This window comes from Dermatophagoides pteronyssinus, unplaced genomic scaffold (genome assembly GCF_027571235.1).
Source record: "Dermatophagoides pteronyssinus isolate colony J.1.1.1.1 unplaced genomic scaffold, Derpt_VIB-CSIC_2022.12 sq0005, whole genome shotgun sequence".
NCBI lineage: Eukaryota > Metazoa > Arthropoda > Arachnida > Sarcoptiformes > Pyroglyphidae > Dermatophagoides > Dermatophagoides pteronyssinus.
In genome coordinates, this window is record NW_027461529.1 from 2,220,139 (window position 1) to 2,243,106 (window position 22,968).

The window sequence follows — 22,968 nt, forward strand, 5'->3', positions numbered from 1 at the left end:
ATAAAAATAAATAATCTCAATATAAAATACTATGGAGAAAAAAATTTTTGATAAATAATTTTATTGAACAAAAGAGAAAAAAATAAAACAGAATAGATAAAATAAATTAAGAAAGCAATAAGGGTGATATTTATTTATTGTGCTAATTTTCACAATTATTTAAACGATAATTCTGCAATATGTATAAAGATTTAGTATCAGTAATAGCAGCAATAGTAATGTTTAAATTAAGTTCATCATAAATTGGTGATGTTATTTCATGATTAATTTGATCACCATTTTCTGATAGTTGATGTTCATCATTACTATTATAGCCATTATTATTATGATTTTTTGATGAAAAATATTCCGAATCATTCAAATTTAGATTATTAACATAATGTACAAATAAACGTGAAACTTTTCCATGTGTAATAAATGTTTGTAACAATGTACCATCAATTGAAAGCCAAAGTTTAATAGAATCAGCAGCAGATATGATAAATCGTTTATCATTTGAAATATCAAGATGTGTAATCCATAAGTCTTGTGAATGTTGAACTTCCCATTTTGGAAATGGTTTTTTATCTTCCAATTGTTGCCAATCATATAAATAGATATTACCATTATCACATCCAATAACAATAAATTCAGAACAAACTCGACAACAACGTGGTGTTTCATTTTTCATTGTTGACCAGAATTGCAATGAAATCTCATTTGTATCTGTTGTAATGGTTAAACAACCAAATCGATGTTGAGCCAATGAAATGGCAATTAGATGACAATCATCTAATAAACATGAATCAATATTTGTTATTTTTGAACGAAATCTAGAATTTGGAATGCAAAATATTTCTTCTAATGAATCAAAATTAAAAATAATAAAATCAGAATCATCAGTCAAAATGATCATCAATTTTGATGAAATAAAACGAATCGATTCAAATGAGGTATTTTCTGCTAGAATTATTGAACTATTATATGTATGATAATGAATCAATTGATCAATTTCATTATCGATTCGATATTGATTGATTGATTTTTTTGATATGGCAATCAATCGTATAGTATCATCATCATTAGTTTCAGGCAAAAAACGACATTCTATTATTTCTTCATAATCATAACGATATGAAATTAATTGCCCTTGAGAATTATCATAGTAAAAAATTCGTCCACAATTTGTACCAAATATTGATCGATTTTTTTTGGATATGTCACAACATAAAATATTCGTTATTGGTTGAAGTAAATGCTGATAATTATTATTTACTTCATCACCATTTTTAGCAGAAAAAAATTCATCCAATTTTTGCTTTAAATTCTCTTTGAATTTTTTATCTTCATCACCATATTTATCATGAAATAAACGTAAAAATCCTTTCTTGTCAATAGTCAATACACTTAGAATTGATTCGTCATAAATGGCAGCAAAATCTTCTTTCAATTCGACGACAGATGTAATTGGTGGGAACTGAAAAAAAAATGAAAACAAAAATAAAGCAATTGAAAAATGAATAAATACACCGACCTGTCCTAAATCCCAAAATGCAATTTCATTTCTAGAATTCAGTGTAAATAAACATCGTTCATTCATAGAAAAAGTTAATGTGACAATTGATGAAAGTGTATGAAAACAATTGATTGTATGTTGATGTTTACGTTTCCAAAGATAGATTTCATTACGAGTTGTTTCAAATCCAGCAATTTGTTTGCCATCCGATGAAACAGCACAAATAGAAATATATCCAGGAGCTTTTTCTGGCAATAAATATCGAAATGAACAATCTTTTTCTTCCATTTTTTTCTTTCGATATAATTGACTGAATTTTGATTGTTTGATATGCCATTCTAAAATATTTTTGTCTAAAATGAAAATAAATTATCAATTATAAAAAAAGAAATCCAAATCTTTTAACATACCACTCGATGTGAATATAGTAATTTTGTTGGATTTTGGCTTTAAATTAAACACAGCATTATGAGCCACTTGATTATGTTCCAATGTTTGATACAATGAAGGTTTAATCATATTCGGATAATGATTAGCATTATTATTCGAAATAATGTTTGTGGAATAAACATAAACTTTTTCTTGCATTAGAAATAAAAAATAACGAACATCAGAGGAAAAAGAACAGCAAGTAACATCACTTTGAAGATTATCAATATTAGATGATGAATATAGTGAATTTCCGTCCAAAGAAAAAATATAAACAAATCCGTTATTGGTTCCAAGTAATAAATATCGATTATCGGATGATATATCACCACATTTCAATGCATGAGATGATGGCTTTTCACCAATTGTTGAATCAGTTTTATATTTCGAACTATTTGGTACGATTATTTTGTAACAGAACAAACAAATATTTTTGGCAGAATTGTGTCGTCGTCGTCCTTCAAAATGATCATTATCACTGACCATTTCAAGATTAGAATTTGTAATTAGTCTACCAGTCATTTGCCAAACGATAGCAGTGCCATCATCAGAAGTAGTCAGAGCAAATTGACCATCAGTACTGAAAATACAATGATTAATGGTTTGATTGTGGTTTTGTTCCGAGCAAATATTTTCGCCAGTATTAGCATTCCATAAATTTATTTGACGATCATTCACGGTAACAATACTATGACAATCGGGTGAAAGTGCAGCAAAAGTTGTATCCGGTAAACATTTAAAGCTCATTGTTTTGTGCTGATTTTCCAATACAAAATTCTTTTTGTTACACCAATCAAAATAAAAATTGGAATTTAAATGAATCAATCGACGAGCTTCATTGTAAACAATCGAATCGTTTGATTGACAAAGAGCAACCTGTAATAAATCGACTTTAGGATCACAAATGTCAGTGTTTGAAGCGATAAATTTTTGAAAAACAATTAGATTTTTTGATTCAGAACGACAATATCGTCCATAATTATGAAAATCACTGAGTACATGACTTGGACCAACGAAACGAATCTTTTTTTGTAGAAAATTTAAATCTAGAAAAATTTTTACGAAGAGATCAAAACGACCAGATGAATAAATATGATATGAAAGACAACGGTGAATGTATCGATCATCAGGTAATCGGGATAAATCAAAATCCAAACTTGTTGATGATTGACAACAATCTTTAAGAATTGAATCAATCAATTTTTCATGACGTTCCTGTTAAGAATAAAATAGAATGAAATTAAACGTCAAATATTTTTAAATGAATTACTCACCTTAAGTTGTTCTTTTTCAATTAATTTTCTCATCAAATAAGAAGCAGTTAGATCATGAACAGTAAACAATTGACTTGTAATAACATTGCTTGTGTGTTTTATGATTAATGATCTTTGAGATAATTGATCCAAATAATTTGCTGTCATATGTTTATTTGTGCCCCAAATGATTTTTAAAACATCAAATGAAACTGGTTCAGGAAATATTCCAAAATCATAAAAACAATCGACCAATTTTTTGTCGCTCATTGTTTCAAGAGTTTTATCTAAAAATTTATCAAGATTTGGAAAAGAATTTTTTTCAGACGAAAGTGTTTCAAATAAATCTTTGCAAAGTTTTTCTAATCTTTCGTTAGTTTCGTTTTTTGTAAAATCATCTGTAAGAAAAAGATTAAAATGATTGGCAATCAATGGTATGCAATAGGGAAAGCCAGCTAGCGATTCAAATAATCGAGATAAATGAATATTTTCTAATGAATATGATTCATGACTCAATTTACTATTGTTGATACATTTTTTCAACAATATATAACATTCGTCGATTGATAATACGTTGCCTTTGCTATCTACAGTTGGTACAAATCGAACATTTTCAAGTTCATTTGGTATAACGCTTCTATTGAATGTTGTGATCACAACTGGTATATTGAATTTTAAATATTGAAATATTTCACTTGATTGAACATCATCCAATACCAGTAACGATTTTGGATGATCATTAAAATGAAAATTCAATTTCAATACAAGATTATCTAATCTTTCCGGTTTAGGTCGATTTGTTTTATGAAAATATTCAATCGATTCATAAAGAAGCTCTAATCGATGATAAAGTTCTTGACGAAGCATTTCTTCATGATCCATATTTTCATTGTCTGTTATAGTTAAATTTCCAATGGTAATCCAATAGATGCCATCAGTTAAATCCGAAAAATCATATCGACTTAACGAACTTTCGGCTAACACTGTTTTACCGCTACCTTTTCGACCATAAATAACTATCCATCCTTTTCCTATGAATAAAAGTTTTTTTTTTTTTAAAATTTTAATTCTATCAACAAAAATCAATTTACCATTTTTAATAATTTCATTTAGATGAGAATTTATTTCATTACGTTTTGATTGCAGATCAATTTTATAAGAGATGGGTTGAGGAAAATTAATTAGTAATTTTTTACTATCTGTCAATTTCGATGATTGTAGCGATTTTTCATTATTAACTTGTTGACATTTTCGTTGTAATTGTTGTTGCCAAGATTCAGCTAATGATACATACCAATCATCATAACGTAATGCTTCAATAATTTGTGCTAAAATTTTAAAATCACATCGTATTTTATCAAGAAGTTGATCGAATATCCAGTCATTTAGTTTTTTATAATTTGAAATACGATCTTTAGGATTATCTAAATCACATGAACTACGTATTTGTTGATAATTAATTTGATCATCATCATTGAATATGTTGAATTTAACCAAAGCTATAATGAAAAAATCGGGAAATATTTCTTTTTCAAATGATCGTCGTTGTTTATTCCAGAATTTTTCGATTGTAATCAAATCGATTAGATTTTCATTCATCAAAAATGATGATGGTGAAAAACTAGGTTTCAATTGTCCATTAATATTGTTCTTTTCTTCATGGACGACATTATCTTTAATTTCAGTTGATGAAAACACATTTAGATCATCATCATCATCTTCACCTGTAGCTTGTCTAAGATCAGGCATTTTTTGTAGCTGTTGTTATTTTTTATTGTTGACAATTTATATTCAATGAATTCATAAAACAACAGGTGTTAAACTGTTTAGAAAAAAAGTAAATAAATAAGGTTGATTAAGTTGATTCAAACAAAAAAATTCATTATTTAAAAAAAACAACAATTCTAAATTATCGCGCCGTTTAATTAGATTTTTGTTTTTGGTTTTTTGGTTTTTTTGGTCACATTGATGATACAGCTACATTCACTTTCACTTTCGAATCCATATTTCTTTTTCATTTTTTTTTTGGTGTTTTGGCAACGTGCTTAGTGATGACATTTATACCATCATCATAACACATAAAACCAAAAAATGTCTTTTTTCGATTTGTTTGTGTGTGTGTGTTATTCTGGATTTTTGCCCTTTGTATTTCATTTTTTTTATATTCATCCACATACATCATCCATACTTTCGCTGTTGACTGCTACTTGTAGCAAGAATGACTAACAACAACAAAAAAAAAGAAGATCAAAATCCAACAAAAAAAAACCACTGAAAATGATAATACAAGGGTATCTCTCTCTCTCTCTCTCTCTCTCTCTCTCTCTCTCTCTCTCTCTCTCTCTCTCTCTCCATTCTTTTTGATCGCGACATTATGATATTTGATTGTATGTATGACGTAGTGGTTTTGGTTGGTTGGTTGGTTGGTTGGTTGGTTGGTTGGTGGTGGTGGTATACTATAGTAATGTCTGATGATGATGATAATGATGGCCAAACTGCGCTAGTATTTTTTTTTTTTCTTTCTATAATTTTCGAGAAACTTCGATCGAATGAGACAAGTCCCAAATAAAAAAAAAAAAGTATAGTTTTGTTTTGGTTCATTTTTTTTGCAAGAATCGACCAATAAATTACATGATCTTTGGTTTTTTTGTTTAATTTGATCATGTGCAATACACACACACAAGCAAAAATCCTATTGATAATGATGATAATGGTAGTAGTTATATTGATGATGGTCATATTTTTTTTTTTTTTTTTGATTACTGGTCATACATGATTCATGCTGATATAATTTTTTTTTTGGAAATATCCAAACATCAACGCCATCATTTGTTTGGGAAATGAATTTTTATATTTTTGAAACTAATGAATTTCATTTGATTTTTGACAACAAACAAAACACCTAAACCTATTGTTGTTCCCTAAAACAAATGATCAATCAAGTTCAATTACATTGATTCAAAAATTGGTCAATAACCTAAATGATTTCTTTCAACAAAAAAAAAAAAAAAAACATAAGAAATGATCATTAGAGAAAAAATACACACATATAATATGCGTAGGTGTGACAGGTGTTTTGAAAATGAAATAAAATAAAGCTTCCAAGAATGACAGGTAAATTTTTTTTTTTGCTTAGAAATCTTAACAGGATTTACGTTTTTTTTAGTAGTCAGCAATCCACACACACATCACACAAACACAAAAGATTATGATGTAATTAATGATTGTCAATCAAAAAAAAAACTGATCAAAATTGAACAGTAGATTTGAAAAAAAAACTACCTGATGTATTTTAAATAGTTGTAAACAAGATGGTTACTATGGTGATTGTCACTAATATTTTCTTTCTTCTTTTTTATTATTTAATAAGCGTAATAAATGGTATCTAGTTAGATATCAAGTTTGTTTGTTTGCTTTCTTTTCTTTTCTTTTCTTTGCAATTCCTAATGATTAATATCATAATTAGAGTGGAGAAAAAAGAGAAAAAAACACACTTGAAAATAAAAAAATAATAAATTACATCATCATCATCATCATCATCATAATCATTCGTTTTCTCTATAACGGTTGTTTGATTGATTGAACAAATTTTCAAAGAAAATACTCGACAAACACCTAAAATCGATAATGATGATGAATTTATCTAATTTCTTTTGTCGATTCTTTAATGAGAATCAAGAGAATCATTCGAGTAGATCATAATGATAATGAGTGTATGAGAATAGTGATAAAATTTTGCCATTGATTTTTTTCTTTCATTCTTTTCAAATGAAATAGGTTTTTGTTTTCATGCACGTATACGTACATTTCTAATGATTATTTCATCATAATTCTTCACCGAAAAATGAATGTAAAAACCCCTTTCGTTTTTTTATTTTATTCATTAATTATATTCCCAGCCAAACAAAAAAAAACGATCAGATAGTGAATTTTGAATGTAAAAAATTGAAAGTTTTTGTTTTTTTTCTGTTTTTTATATACAAAGAACTTACCGGTTCGTTTCATCCATTCATTCATTCATCAATCCATTTTCTTCTTCTATTTAATCACCGATGTAGTTGTAAACATCAACAATTATTACACAAACATAAAAAGCAAACAAAACAAACAAACAGCGAAATTCACTATCCAAAAAATTACTGGTTGATGATTTCAAGGATTTCACATTTATCGATAATTATCTGGATGATGATGATTATGATTATGGTCAGATATCATCAATTTATCATTAGAAAATATTGTTATTTAGTTTTGTTTTTGTTTTGGCTTTCTTTAGAAAGAAATTATTGATTTTTAACAAAAAAAAAAAAAAAAAAAAAAAATATAGGTAATAAATTCAAGGATAAAATTGAATGTCAAACCAACAACGACCTGGAGAAAAAAAAGATTAGACTAAGAATTTTTAGACAATGATGATTATGATGATGAGATCAATGTACAATAAAATTATTCTTTGATGACATTAGCAATATTTTAAACAGACACACACTGTAACAAAGTAAAAAAATCAAAATGATTGTCAATGATTGGATGATGATGATGATGATTTGGATGGAATTGACAATTGATTTTCTTCTTTAGAACCATAAAGCAACAGAGAGTATATCTCCTTTTCCTTTGCATTTAAAACGTCATTTGCAGATCATCATCATCATCATCATTATCATGTGATCCTGCAGGATTTTGTTTTAACCTTTCTAACTGTTTTTCTCTCTCTCTCACTGTTATGGCTAGTTTCTTTGCTTATTAATTCTTTTTGTTTTGGAAAAAAAACAACAAAAAATCAATCGAAATGGATTCAAACAGGAAAAATCATATTCACATATATCGGATAGGAATTTTTTATTTTTTTATTTTGAAAAAAATCAACGAAAATGAATTTGTTGCCCTTGATATGCATGATATTTTAATGTTGTGAATATAAGTGTGCAATACGAATAATTCATATACATTTCACATAATATTTGTCCTTGAATTTTTGTTTGTTTTTTCATTTCAATTCAATGATTAACACACAAAAAAACAAGTTAATTATATTGGCCAATGGCCAAGATTTCTTTCAAGTTTTTTGCTTTGTGTACACCCATCCATCCTTATGAGTTTATTTTTTTTCATCCAGTTCATAAATCATAATGATGAACTTGAAAAGTTTATTTTCATTTATTTCTCCTTCTGATTCTTTATATTTCTTAATTTTCTCAATTTGTTTTGTTTGTCAATCGTTTAAGAATATAATATCCACCTACACACACACACCTACACACAATTTATATCAGTATTTGTTTGTTTGTTTGTATGAAAAATACCAAGAAGAAAACCAAAAAGAACCAAAGAAAACCAAAACGAACCAAAACAACATTAGATTTCAATATCGATCCAAATAGCAAATAATATGCTTTTCTCATCTCATTATTTATGTTTTCTGTTTTTCTGTTTTTCATATATTATCATCATCCAAGATCATTATTATTACTATTATTATTATTTAGATTTGAAATCTACATTCGAGATTGTATGTAAGGATCGGGGAGTAAGAGGTACTCTCTGGGATGTAGATGAAGGACTCCCTGGTTTGGAAGAAGAACCAGGTGAATATTGATTTTTTATTTGTTTATTTATCTTTTGTAATAAATGCTAAATTTCCAGATTACATTGACCCAGACCTTTTGTAAATAAGAGATATGAAATAAAATAAAAGTTTTTTTTTATTATTTAGATGAGAGAGAGAGAGAGAAAAAAATCCTATTACATTACAATTGTCATCGAAATAATCAGAAACAGAAACAAAAACAATGATAATGATAATGATTTGTTTTGTTTTTGTTTTTTGTTTCATATATGTGAAACCGGTTCGAATGGTACATTCGATTTCATTATTACTTTACCAAATTTTTCTTCTTAAACTCGTGATTATTATGCCCACCATCAATATTATTCCCCCATTTAAAAAAAACGAAAAACCTACGATATATAACGAAATATTTAGCCAAAAAAACTTTTTTATAAGTTTTTTGTTGTTATCGTTGTTGTTGTTATTTGGCGTCTATGGCGACCATGGTTTCATTTTATATATTTATCTAAGAAATGAAAAATTTCTTTGTTTTTTTTTGTTAAATGGATCAATTTTAAAATTCGATTTTTGTCAAGCACAAACGAACGAAAACGAAAAAAATTTTCCCTCTATTCTCAACCTCATCTATATACATAGATTGTTGTGAAGAATATAAAATTGGGGAGGAAATTTTCTTTTTTTGAAAGAAAGAAAGAACAAAAATAAATAAATCAATCTCACAAGACAATGATTGAAGGCTTTTTTTTTTTGGTTGTCATATTTGGAACCCATTCTATGGTGGTGTTTTTCTTCTTTCTTTCTTTCTTCTTTGGTTATTACCAGTCTCCAGTTTTTTTTTCTTCTGTCATTTATCCGGAAACCTTACCTAACCAACTAGAGAGAAAAAAGAGAAAGAAAATTCCATTCTTTCTGATTATTATTATTATTCAATTACTAAAGTTTGATTCGTTCATACCGTTTTTCACATAACCGATATATGATATTTTGGCTTCTAGTCTGTTCATTTGTTTGCTTATCATTGTTTTTTCAAACAAACAAACTCAAATTGAAATCAAGAATTGGATTACCCCGTTTTTGTTTTTTCCATCTACATCAAAACATTGCTTGCAGAATTTTTGTTTGTTTGTTTGTTTTTTCCAGCGGTTTCAAGTGATCAATATAATCAGCAAAAAAAAAGTTTTTCTTCTCAATTAACATCGAATGGTTATGATTTAAATTTGTAATCAAATTATAGTAACAAAAAAAACCAAACAAAACCAAAAAAATGAGTACATTTCATATGAGTTCAACGGATTATGGCCAATCAGTTGGCGGTAAAGATAAAATTATTTTGGCCGAAGGTTATCTTCCAACAAATAAAATATTTAAAATCGATCAATATTTACGTATGTTTGGCTTTTTATCGCAAAATATTGATGAATATCTTCAGGGTAATGTACGTGGAAAAATTAAAAATCCATCAAAACGAATGTATAGTTTTTTGGTTGTTGCATTATTGTCATTTGTTTGTTTCCGTAATATTATACTTGTATTTACTGAAAATATTACATTACGTAAATTACTTGGTGAACCACAAAGTGGAAGACCTGCCGATCAAATATTAATGTCAATGACAATATGGTCAATTTATTTTGCACTATTAAGTCGATTGTTTTATTTTGGTGAAAAGAAACAATTATTATCATGGTTAACACCATTTGCTGTATTTAAAGGACTTATTTCACCATCAAGTATTGGTCTTGATGTTGGTATGACTGATGAATGGTTTCGTAAAACTAAAAAAATGTTGAATAAATCAATACTTTTGACCAATCTTCAAGCATTATTATGTATGTCAATGTTCTGTGTAATGGCATATCGTCGTCATCATACACATTCAGTACCATCAAGTAGTTCAATATTTTGGACTATTATACTTTGTCTTTGGACATATTTCGGTAGTGCATTGATATTTGTTAGCTATAGTTATTTTTATACATTAGCCACCTATTTTCGGCTTCGTTTCCGAAAAGTTAATAATGATATTGAGACAATTATTTCACCTGAAACACGTCTCAAACCAAATGAACGTTGTGCAATGTTATATCATATTCTTTGCGAACATAATAAAATTTGTGTAGAAATTCATGGTAAATATTTATTCTTAATGTTTTTTTTTCTACATATATTCTATATTTTTAATCATTTTATTTACAAAATTATTTTTTTTTATAAATATAAAGATTATAATCGTTTCTGGTCCAAATATATAATGCAAACATATTTTCTGTTTGTTGCAATTATTTGTTATACATCATTTCAAGCATTCTTTACATATAATACAAATACTGTTCGTACAGTTATGTTTGCCATGACATTAGAAGCTTGTTATCTTCTTACACGTGTATCGATTGCAGCATCACGTATTGCAAATGAGGTAAATGTTTAATTTAAAAAAAATGAAAATTTTCTTTTTCTTAAAATTATTATTAATTACAACAATTAGGCTCATGCATCATATGGTCGATTGATTCGTGTTACATTCAACAAATATCCGGTTGAATTACAAATACAGGTATTGATTTAAAAAAATCTAGATTTAACCAATCATTAATTATAACATTCGATCATTATCTAGCTACGAATGTTTATTCAACGACTTTCAGGTCCTACAATTGGATTCTATTGTTTGGATATATTTGAAATTACATATTCAACATATGCTTCGGTTTGTATTTTGGTTTTTGTTCAATGTTAAACTTTCTTTCAATCTTTCTTTTTTTTATGAAAAAAAAATCCAGATTATTGCTGCACTTGGACAGAATTTCTTGTTGATTATTGATTTTGTACGATCATATGCGCAATTAAAAGAAGAACATTATACATCAAGTGATTTAGATATAAGCGATGTATTTAATTCAACAATCGATTTCAATTCATTAATCAATGATGAAATTCAATTTGTTCAGGAAAAATTGCTTTAAACAAGAGAGAAGAAAAAAAATTCAGAAAATCATAAAAAGTAAATAACGAATATATCTCATCAATTACACATCATTTAAAATGTTTCAATATTTGAAAAAAACGAATAACCAAAAAAACAACACAAACACACATCATTCAAAATCATTTTACACACAATCACCCTACACACATACACATCAAGGAAAATTAGTTTCATATTTGCACCAGGTGTTTAACTACTAATAAAAATAACCAAAAAAAAAATCAACATTGCACTGATTGATTGATTAATTGAAAAATTCAATCATATTGCTTGTTTTAACATTATTAATTTTGACAAAAATTTATTTATTTATTTATTTGGGTAATAAGAAAACAAACATTTAGATTAACAAAATAAAATTTATAATAAAAAATATAATAATGGTCCAAACGAAAGAAAAATTCAATAAATCAATCCAAGATGAGTAGTTGTTTATCATGATTATTATGATCATTATTTTTTGAATCAAAATCAAACCAATTATCAATCGATTTTGTTGTTGTTGTTGTTGTTGTATCCATCGTTGTATATTCTGTTGTTTTACATTGTGTAGTTGAATTGTTTGTTGACGATGATGATGATGATATTAGTATTTTTTGCTGTATCCATCTTTCATATGCATTAATAAATGCTTTTGAAATAGTTAATGCTATTGATTTGGCTATTTTTGTTTTATCTGTCATAAATGCATGACATTCATGACAATTATTATCATTTGTAGCAACAAATGCAATAATACGTTCATATGTTGAATCAACAAAACAATATGATATTCTGAATAATTTTTATAAAGAAAATGAGAAAAGAAAATCGTTAATTTGTTATAATGATAATTTCTTTTGATAATAATATACCTATTTAATGAGATTATTATTGGTTGACAAACATTATTATTATCATTATCATTATTATTATCTAATTCTTCAATGATAATTTGATTTGGTTGAATAGATAATGATATTGATTTATTACATTTTAAACGGCTTTTCTTTTTTATAATAATAATAATAATTTTTAAAAGTTATTAGTTAAATGAAATTAGTAAAAAAACAACAACAACAACATACCATTGACATCATTTGTCTAATTGCTTTGGCATTTGTTGATGCACCTGATGGACTTTCTACAGGCATATATCCAAGATATTTACAATAAAATATTGATCCATCATTTGATAATTCTTCAAATAATTCTAAATTTTAAAAAACCAAGAAAAATTTGGATAAAATTATCAATTTGTTTACAGTTTGTATACTAACTTTCATGTTTAAAATTTGATATTTTATCAGCTTTTTTTGTTGAACGAATTGCTTTCCAAATTGAAGTCATCTTTTTTTTGATTACAAAGACCGAATGACAATGAGATTTACAAAATTGACAATTTAGAAACAAAAAATTTTCAAATGACAAAAATGGAGAAAAAATCTTCTTTGTTGTTTTTGTTGTTGTTTCGATGTAGATCATCCACTATTATCATTATCATCAACAGACTCAAAAAGGACAGGAAAGAAAAATGTTTGCAAATCAATCAATCAACAGCAAAACACTAACAAATGAATGAATTATGGATGCAAACAAAAAATAATCAAACATTTAAATCAAAACAAAAAAATCGTTTGAATTTAAATACAGACACTACATATATATGCATAATTTATGTCTGTATTATGATTTGGATATATTCATACAAATGATAAACATTATCGTCATCATTATCATCAAACATTGATGCATCCAAGTTTAACGATGCAATTTCATATCCTTTACATTTGAATTGAAATTCTCATCATCAACATTGCAATAAAAAATGCATTCATTTTAAAAAAACAACAACAGCTTTCGTTGTAAAAAATTGTTTTTACATTCACTAATAATGATAATCGTTGATAATGAAAATATTCATACATGCAAAGCATATATAGGAAATAATAATAATAAAATGAATGGGGAAAACGCAACAAACAAGAATTTTATTTTAAAATACTAAATTTTTCCTTTTCGTTATGAAAAAATACATCACAATTTGATAGATTGCTTAGATTGCATATATGAGAAACAGAAATAAAAAAAAAAATTTACTTCAAGATCACGGGATTAACATCATCATCATCATCAAGAAGCATCAGCAAAAAGATTATAAGAATGAATTACACACACACACACGCAAAAAATTGATGCGCAGCATTTTTTTTCTTTAACAGACAGAAAAAACTACAAATCAAAATTCTTCAACAAGATTTTTAATAAATTAATTGCTTATTATAAACATAATGATTTTTGATTTTATTTTTATTTTAAATAAAAAAAAATTTATCAATAAAAACATCCGTTTCATTGGGGTAGGGAAAATTACAAACAAACGAAAATTCTAGTTCAACAAATTACATTTTTTTTTCGGATGATAAACACACAATGAACAATATTCATTTCCATTGATTATTGTTAAACATTCACCATGATATATATGGTGACAATTTGGAAAAATTTTTAATTTTTTTCTTATTTTTACATTTCCATTTTCATTGTTATTATTGGAAGATGATGATAATAATAATAATTTGTTACATTTATTGCATCTAATTTTACTTAGATTTAAAATCATTCCATTATTTTTATAATTATTCATTTTAAAATTTTTTTCATTTTTATCTGGTTTCAATGATGGTTCCAATGTTTCTAGTATTTGTTTCAAAAATTTTTTTGTATTTTTCTCCGAATTTTTTTCTGGATCCAGATCATAATTTTTATTGATTTGTTTTTGACTTAATTTATTGATCAATAATCGTATATCATTATTAATTGATGAATCCATTATTTGAAAATATAATATTTTTATATATAAATCAATACTTAATTTATATGATTGTTTTGGATTAATATCAAATAATTTTAATATTATTATAATCAATTCATTGATTATATTATGATCATCACTATGGTAATGTAAATGAATGGAGATGAAAAATTTTTCAAAAAATTCGATCCATTTATCAATATTATCATTATCATTATTATTTTGTAATCTTAATGAACACAGGCGACATCTATGATTTGAATGTTCAATCATATTATCATTATTTAATTGATTGGATGATTTTAATTCATTAAATAAATTTATTAAACAATTTTTCCAATGAATAATATTATCAATGGATTTAATTCGTTGTTGTTCAATAAGTTTAAATGAATCATCATCATCATCAATCAATGTTGAAATGAATAGAAAACGATCATCTAATTTTGGTAATGCAAATAATAATTGAATATACATTAACCAATTTTGTTTGGATTTTGATATCGATATTAATTCTTCATAATGATCATTATCAATATTTAAATAAATTGATTCAAATAATAATTTATTTGTTGGATTCAATAGATCAATGTTTTGGAAATATTTGGCAATTGGTAAACCACAATAAACACAATTGTATGCGTCAAAATCATCATTATCATCATGATTATTATTATGCAATGTTGATGATCTTAATTTTGTTCGAGTAGTTTTCCATAAAAGTTGATCATATAAATTTAATAGCTGTTTATTTATTATCAAAGAAGATTCTGGAATAATTTCTTTTTCATTTATTATGAATGTTTCTTGTTCAACATTATTTGGATCACTTGAAAATCCACTAGATATAATAGCTGAATTTTGAGTTGCAATATCAATCGATAATAATGAACTTGATGATGATGATGATGATGATGTAATATCATGATCTGAATCTTCTACATAAAATGAAAATAATAATAAAATTCTTTTCTTTATTAATATTGAAATTAATATCTTAGGCTTACTTTTAATATTTAATGTCATTATAAACATCTGTAACCGGTTTGTTGTATCATTTGTACGATAATATGATATATAAATTTCATTTTGTAAACATTTTAGTTCATTAATTTGACCATCGAATTGTTGACTAATAGCAACCAATGATTGATCATGAATATCAATTATATAGATACGACTTTTATAAATATTTTTTGATTCTATTAATGTAGTTGTTGTTGTTGTTGTCGTATAGGTAACCAGATAATAATCACAGGAAATTGGATGATACATTAAATAAAGTTTTCCAAAACTATGTATTTTTTCGTAATTTTGTTGTTGTTGTTTGTAATTATTTGGAGAATCTTTTTGATTAAATATATCAGTATTATCTAGATAAAGTAGGAAATTAATTTTATGAAAAAATTCTATTATTATTAATGATAATATGAATTTTAATGATAAAATTTACCATTCAATATTGGTGTTGTATTATTATCATCATTATCATTATCATTATCCAATGACGAATTGACTAGATCCATAAATTGATGAGTATATTCAATTTGTCCAATTTCATTTACTTCCCAAAGACGAAATTTTGGACGTGATATGAATGTTTTGTATAAAATATTATCATTGGATATTGTTGATGATTGATCATCATTATCATTATCATCATTATCATCTTCATCATCATTTTCATTTTCATCATAATTAATAATCGGTATTATACAAACACCGGGTGGTTTATTCATTTGTACAATAGATTTACCAACTTGAAAACAATTAGCATCGTAGAAATTAAAAAAATAAATACGATTTTCATTTGATGAGAAAATAAAATATTTTTCACAAATATCAAATTGATTGATACCGATTCCATTTAGATTGATTAAAATTGTTGGACATTTATGCATATGATTTATCGAATTTGAAGTAGTATTGTTTGTAATCGAATTGATTATCAATTCATTAACATTACTAAGAATAAATAATTTTCCACTTGTATCAGCAATGAAAAGTCTAGAAAACAAACGGAAACCAGAAAAAATTTGATGAGAAAACAAAAAAAAACAAGAATTGAAAAATTCTAATCTTTGAAACATGAAATAATGAATTAGTTCAGCAAAAATAAATCGGATCAAAACAAAGAAAAATGACCATAAACAAAAATGGATCGATAATCTTTTTTCATCTATCTTTTAGTTGATAATAAATTCACTGTTTGTCTATGTGTGTTCATCATTAGCAATCATTCGTGAATTGTCAAAAATGAAAAAAGAATGGTTTGAATGAGAAATGGAAATAGAAAAATCAAAAATTGAAATCGATTTGCTAAACCTAAATGTTTCTTTGTTGTTGTATGGTTTCTGCCCTTCACTTTTCCGTTTTATTATCAACAATGACATCCTCCTCATCATAGCTTTTTGGTGTAAGTTTTTTCAATAGAATCAAGAATAAAAGAATTGAAAACAAAAATAATAATAATAAAAATAAAATAGATATGGTTACCGATTACCAAATTCATCGAACCGAATCATATTGATCGGTTCGGTAGTCATTTCACGACAATGATAAATTATATGAAATGTATGATTTGTATTGGACATTGCTGATGCTGATGCTGGGGTTGTTGTTATCTTTATTTTATCATTAAAATTTATCGATAGATCATCATCATCATCATCATCATCATTATTATTATTATATTCTTCAGATGACATTTTTGGTTCAAAAATTTTTACCAAAATTAGATGACCTTTTGTTGTACCCAATGATAAGATTAAATGATGCTTATTATTATTATTATTATTGCCATTATTATTTGTAACAATAATATTATTATTAAGAATATTTCGATGATTGAGTGGACGATGATGATGATGATGATGATGATTGTTGTCATCATTATCATCGACATTATTATTTATATTTGATCTAAAATTATCATCATTATAATAATGATAATATTGTTGTTGTTGTTGTTGTTGTTGTTGATGTTCAAATAATATCGATCCATCATTATCAGTCGTATTTGATATAAAACTTCCTGTTGATGATTTAAATGAATCAGAATAATAATTCAATGATAATTGAATTGATATTTGAAAAAAATGTATAGTTTTTATTATACCAACAATATCATTTGCAATTATTGTTGTATAATGTGACCAATAATATGATGATGATGATGATGATGAATTTTTTTGTGAAGGATTATCAAGAATATCGTTATTATATTGTTGTTGTTGTTGTTGTTTTATCATCAATAAATTTGATGATGATGATGATGTTATCGATGATATTGATGGTGATGGTGAAATTAAATCATTTTCTTTTATTTTAATTGTATTTTGTTGTTTATAAATATTTTTTTCATTTAAAAATGATTGAAATGTTCTATAAAATAAATAAACAGAACCACTGGTTGTTCCTAATGATAATATTGTTGGTTTTGATTTTTGGTTGTTTTCATTATTCAATGATGATGATGATGATGGTAAAGGATAAACATCCCAACTTGTATAACGTAAACGACGACGACGATTATAATTTGTTCGTTGTTTTGAATTATTTGGAATTGCCAATGTTGATGATGTTGTTGTTATTGGTCTTTGTATATCTTTATCAAGATCATATATTTCAAAATAAATTCCTGGTAAATCATTTTGATTATCCGGATCATCATTGGTTGTTTTATTTGTAATAAATTCATTATTTTTATAATTATTATGATGATCAATACCGGTATCATCATTATTATTATTATTATTACAACCGGTTATTATAATATTATCAAGATTAATTTTTTTATAATCATCATTTTGATGATGATTATGATTCATATCATTAAACTCCATAACATTATGATGATGATGATGACCGTGTTGATGATGGTGATGATGTTTATGTTGATTTTGTATTAAAATAATTGTCATATTATAATATGTTGTTGTTGTTGTTGCTGTTGTTGTTGATGTTGGTCGACCAGAAAACAAAACAATGTGGAAAATTTCTCTATGTTGCTCAAATTTTTTTGTTTCGTTTCAAGAACAAACAAAACGATTTGATGATGAGTGGTAAAATATGTTGAGCAAAAAAAATTTTTGAGAACAGAAAAATCCAATCGAAACATGGATGAATTTATGTAGAAAAAAATCAAACTTGTTGTTAGAAGAAGAAGAAAAAAGAAGAAGAAATGATTGATTGATTGATAAACATAAAAAATGTTAGCCAAAACGTTATCATTCCTTAATATATTTAGCTATGTTGATTGTCAAACATTTTATATTACCATAGTATCCATATCATGATCATGATCATCATTATCATTATCATTATCATTGACTATAGTCATCAAATCAAATCAAATCAAATCATAGAAAATATGCATTTTTTTTACTGTTGCTGTGATTATTCATTCAATTAATCAATCATTAACAAACAGGGAACAAAAAACATAACTGATGAAATAGATTTTGTTGTTGTTGATCGTATGCAAGAAACGCAAGAAATTTTTCGAAATTTTTAAAACAAAAAAGTTTCTTTCTTTATTTTTATCAATTACATCGATAATGACAAATGAAAAAAAAAATGATGAAAAGGAAATCGTGTGCCAGTTGTGTGTGTGTTCGTGTGATTATGGCCATTTTTTTTTGTTATTTGGATTCGATGAGATAAATATTGATGACAGAATGTTTTTTGGTTTTATCATTTTTTTTTGTTTGTTTGATGATGATTTGAATTTGTAACAATGGGTTTTTATTGTCTGTTTGTGTATGTTTATGTCTGTTTAGTTATAAAATCAAAAAAAAAAAAAAATATCAGTCAATACTTTTATCCAAACGTTTTTTATCCGGATAATCTTGATAACATTTTAAATGATGAATTTGTTCTAAATCAGTTTTTAATGCAATTTGCATTGAACCACGTTCATCCAATATTGCATAACCAGTTATTGGATTAACACAATAACAATCGGTATTTGAACATTGTAATGGTAAATAATTTCCATTTATATCACATTGATATTTACTAAATAATTCGGTTATTTTATCACGTTTTCTTATATCACGAATAAGATTTTTATTACGTAAACAGGCTAAATATTGTTTGGATTCAAATGAAAAAAAAATGATAATTCTCAATTCTTAATTTTTCAAATCTAAAAATGAATGAATGAATGAATGAAAAATGATAAACTTACTACATTGTTGTGTTGAACCAAAATATTGATCATTACGATCGATACCATAATCAAATCTTTTTCCATCAATTGTTCCTCTATATTTTTTACCTTGTTTATTTACACAATAACACCTAAGAGTTTGAAAAATGATAAAACAAAAAAACAAAACAAAATGACAACCAAAACGAAAAGATTTATTTAGTTTTTTTATGTTTAGATTTGTTTATCAGTAATTTTTCATATGAATAATGTTGAAATATCAAAACATTATTACGATAATACATACTTATTATTTTCACATTGTATTGGTGCATATGTACCATCAAGATCACAATTTGGTAAATCAAATGCAACAACATTATAACCATTTTCATTTTGTAATTTATAATATTCATTTACAGAATTATTATATTTTGATATACAGCTATCATCACTACGTTTGAATGGATATCGATGGGAATCTTTTTTTTTTTTTTTTTGTTGAATTTTTTGAGTTTTGTTACATAAAAAAACAAGAAAAAATGAAAAAATTGCGATGAAAAAAGAGATAAGAAAATGAAAAATACAAAAAAAAGTATTTAGTAAAGTAAAAAAAGAAAATCGGTATTCTTCTACAGATTGTTTTTTACTGATTTGTTTTGACAAATGGTTTTTTCTTTTTTTTTTTTTTTTTTTGCTTTTCTCATTTCAAATAATGTCTGTTACATAATATAAATGTTATAAAAAAATATATATGTCTGTCCACTATCTTGATATTAACAAAAAATTTTTTTTCACTATCTATCAAAGAACAACACACGAAAAAAGAAATTGCCAATAAACACCAGCCATTCCATAGTTTTAAATGTTAAATGTCGATGTAATAATGATGATATTGAAGAAGAAGTGGGAAGAAACAAAAAACACAAGAAAAAAAAGAACCCCCAATACAATACAATAGGAGAAAAAATAAGTACTTACAACATGGTAATTCAGATGCATGTTCCATAAGTACAGGTCTATCTTGTACTTGTCCAGTTATTTCATCAATACAATAAGAATAATTTCCATATGATTGATAACGTTCAAAATTTCCATTCGATTGACAACGAATAAAAAATATTGGATCAATATCATAATGTTGATTATATTTTTCAGTTTCTGGTAATAAATCCCAACGTTTATTTTCATTTAATGAATGTATCATTTCACGTAATTTTTCATTTACATTTTCAAATTGATATGAACAAACTGTTTGCCAAAAAAAAAAACAAAAAACAAAAATTTCATTTAGTTTCATAGATTAGATTTATCATTTTATGATGAATGTGTATGTGTCTGTTGTGTTGAAATAGTTGAAATAAGTTTCGATTACCAAACAATAAACAACAACAACAACAACAACAACAAAACGGTTGAGAGAAAAACAGAATATATAAAAGAATCAATATATATTACATACGACAATTCATTTTATCTGCATTTGTATAAATATCTGTACCAAATATTGGTCTTGTTTTGATTTTTCCCGTTTTATCATCTTTATATTGTTTGACACATTGACATCTAAGTAAGTGTAAAATGAAAAACAAAACAAAACACAGAAATGGATATAATAATAAGCAAAATTGAAATATATTTTTTTTCCTCTTTATACACTTACAATGTTCCATTTTTACATTGACGAATTTTATAATCACCAAATTGATCACATTCTGGTCGTAAACTATATGTTTGCATTTGAAAACGATTCTGATCAAAACGTTTATTTTCATATTCACAACCATGTTCACCATTTGGATTTTCATTTTCAATATCGCTTACTAATAATAATAATAATTTTGTTTGAACAGGAAAAAGAAAAAAATTTCATTTTGATTTTTTTTTTTTTGAATTGATTTAAAAATTTTTTTTTGCTTACTTTTCCGACAGATGGCATTAACATCGTATGTATTTTTTGTTTTTCTAACACATTTTAAATGTGGTCCACATTGTGTATCCGGTATAATACCTTTCATTTCTAAAACACAATCAACATTTTCTTCTAAAATTTTTATAAATTTATAAATTAAAATTGATTACAAATTACAAATTTACAAATTTACAAATTATCAAACAAACATACCAAGTTCTTCAACACATTCATTACAACAACCACAAGTTGTAACATTATGAAATAAAATTTTATTATCACCTTTACAAGATTTATCTGAACATTTTTGTATACGACAAAAATCTGGTGTACATTTTTGAAATTCACAATCAATTATTTGACAAATGAATATTATGATAATAATGATTATATAGAATAAAATGATTGAAGATAGATGATTATTCTTATTCTTCTTTGATGATGAAAATGATGATGGCCATATGAACGACATTGTTGATTTATTTATTGTTTTTTTGAGGCAAAACCAAACAAAACAAAACGATATCTGTTGATGAATGATGATGATGATGATTTATTTATTTATTTATTTATATGAATGTGAAACGAAACAAACAAACAATAAAAACGATAAAAACACTGACCAAAAAATGATGAATGAATGAGATTGAATATGGAGAGATTAGAAAGTTTTAGTTAATTATTCGCAATTGTACCCACAATCATACACCTACAATAAGAATCGAAGAATCGAAGAAACATGAAAACAACAAGGAATTTCTTTCCCAAAATACACATAGATTACTATCAAATAATCAAATTTTGGTTCATTTTGGTTGAGAAATAAGATCAAAAAACAAAAAAAAAGGAAACAAATACGAATGTATGTGTTTGGTTGATATGATTGATTGATCAATCAATCAATCAATCTTTTTTTTTAATCAATTAATCAATGATGATGATGATAGATTTTTATTACAATTTTCTTGAAATAACAACGCACACACACACACAAACACGGTATAATTGCTATTGGATATCATGATGATGATGATGCCAAAGAGTATACTAATCAGATAATCAATTTTTTCTGCTTTTACTTTCATATATGACATTTTTCTCCTATTTTACTTACTTACTTACTTATTATCATTATTAATCCTCTTCACACATTTATATCATACAAATTAGAAACAAAAAAAAATCCTGGTTGACAACCGCGATATGATGATGATTTTCTTTAGAAAAAAGAAACGACAACAACTTTTTCTATATCGATCAATTGCAATCGATATTTCCAAAATGATATTAATCAATACCAATATTTACAAAGAGAGAGATGACAAGAGAAATGAAAAATCCGTTTCATTTTATATATACTTTTTTTTACAAGATT

General features: G+C 25.7%; 5 protein-coding genes across 5 annotated transcripts; 1 reads left to right on the forward strand and 4 right to left on the reverse strand.

Moving 5' to 3' along the window:
• Positions 1–41: 41 nt before the first annotated feature.
• On the reverse strand, positions 42–7,437 carry LOC113796506 (uncharacterized). The gene is made up of 6 exons (XM_075820141.1): positions 7,170–7,437; positions 4,269–4,999; positions 3,199–4,208; positions 1,906–3,139; positions 1,514–1,848; positions 42–1,456 (listed from the first exon to the last, which is right to left on the reverse strand). Exons 2-6 carry the CDS (start codon positions 4,924–4,926, stop codon positions 143–145), a joined length of 4,551 nt encoding a protein of 1,516 aa, XP_075676256.1. The 5' UTR covers positions 4,927–4,999; positions 7,170–7,437; the 3' UTR covers positions 42–142.
• A 1,201-nt stretch (positions 7,438–8,638) lies between these two features.
• Positions 8,639–12,176, forward strand: LOC113796502 (uncharacterized). Its single transcript, XM_027346790.2, has 6 exons — positions 8,639–8,765; positions 9,984–10,878; positions 10,972–11,165; positions 11,235–11,303; positions 11,367–11,456; positions 11,530–12,176. The coding sequence occupies exons 2-6, from the start codon at positions 10,014–10,016 to the stop codon at positions 11,710–11,712; spliced, it is 1,401 nt and encodes a 466-aa protein (XP_027202591.2). The 5' UTR covers positions 8,639–8,765; positions 9,984–10,013; the 3' UTR covers positions 11,713–12,176.
• Positions 12,017–13,756, reverse strand: LOC113796517 (low density lipoprotein receptor adapter protein 1-A-like). The gene is made up of 4 exons (XM_075820142.1): positions 12,995–13,756; positions 12,803–12,927; positions 12,590–12,723; positions 12,017–12,509 (listed from the first exon to the last, which is right to left on the reverse strand). Exons 1-4 carry the CDS (start codon positions 13,197–13,199, stop codon positions 12,146–12,148), a joined length of 828 nt encoding a protein of 275 aa, XP_075676257.1. The 5' UTR covers positions 13,200–13,756; the 3' UTR covers positions 12,017–12,145.
• A 203-nt stretch (positions 13,757–13,959) lies between these two features.
• Positions 13,960–18,947, reverse strand: LOC142644977 (uncharacterized). Its single transcript, XM_075819904.1, has 4 exons — positions 17,026–18,947; positions 15,983–16,536; positions 15,537–15,902; positions 13,960–15,467 (listed from the first exon to the last, which is right to left on the reverse strand). Exons 1-4 carry the CDS (start codon positions 18,450–18,452, stop codon positions 14,104–14,106), a joined length of 3,711 nt encoding a protein of 1,236 aa, XP_075676019.1. The 5' UTR covers positions 18,453–18,947; the 3' UTR covers positions 13,960–14,103.
• A 91-nt stretch (positions 18,948–19,038) lies between these two features.
• LOC113796501 (uncharacterized) lies at positions 19,039–22,580 on the reverse strand. The gene is made up of 8 exons (XM_027346789.2): positions 21,807–22,580; positions 21,603–21,725; positions 21,345–21,504; positions 21,144–21,247; positions 20,663–20,932; positions 19,989–20,163; positions 19,721–19,833; positions 19,039–19,615 (listed from the first exon to the last, which is right to left on the reverse strand). The coding sequence occupies exons 1-8, from the start codon at positions 22,063–22,065 to the stop codon at positions 19,338–19,340; spliced, it is 1,482 nt and encodes a 493-aa protein (XP_027202590.1). The 5' UTR covers positions 22,066–22,580; the 3' UTR covers positions 19,039–19,337.
• Between the last annotated feature and the right edge of the window lie 388 nt (positions 22,581–22,968).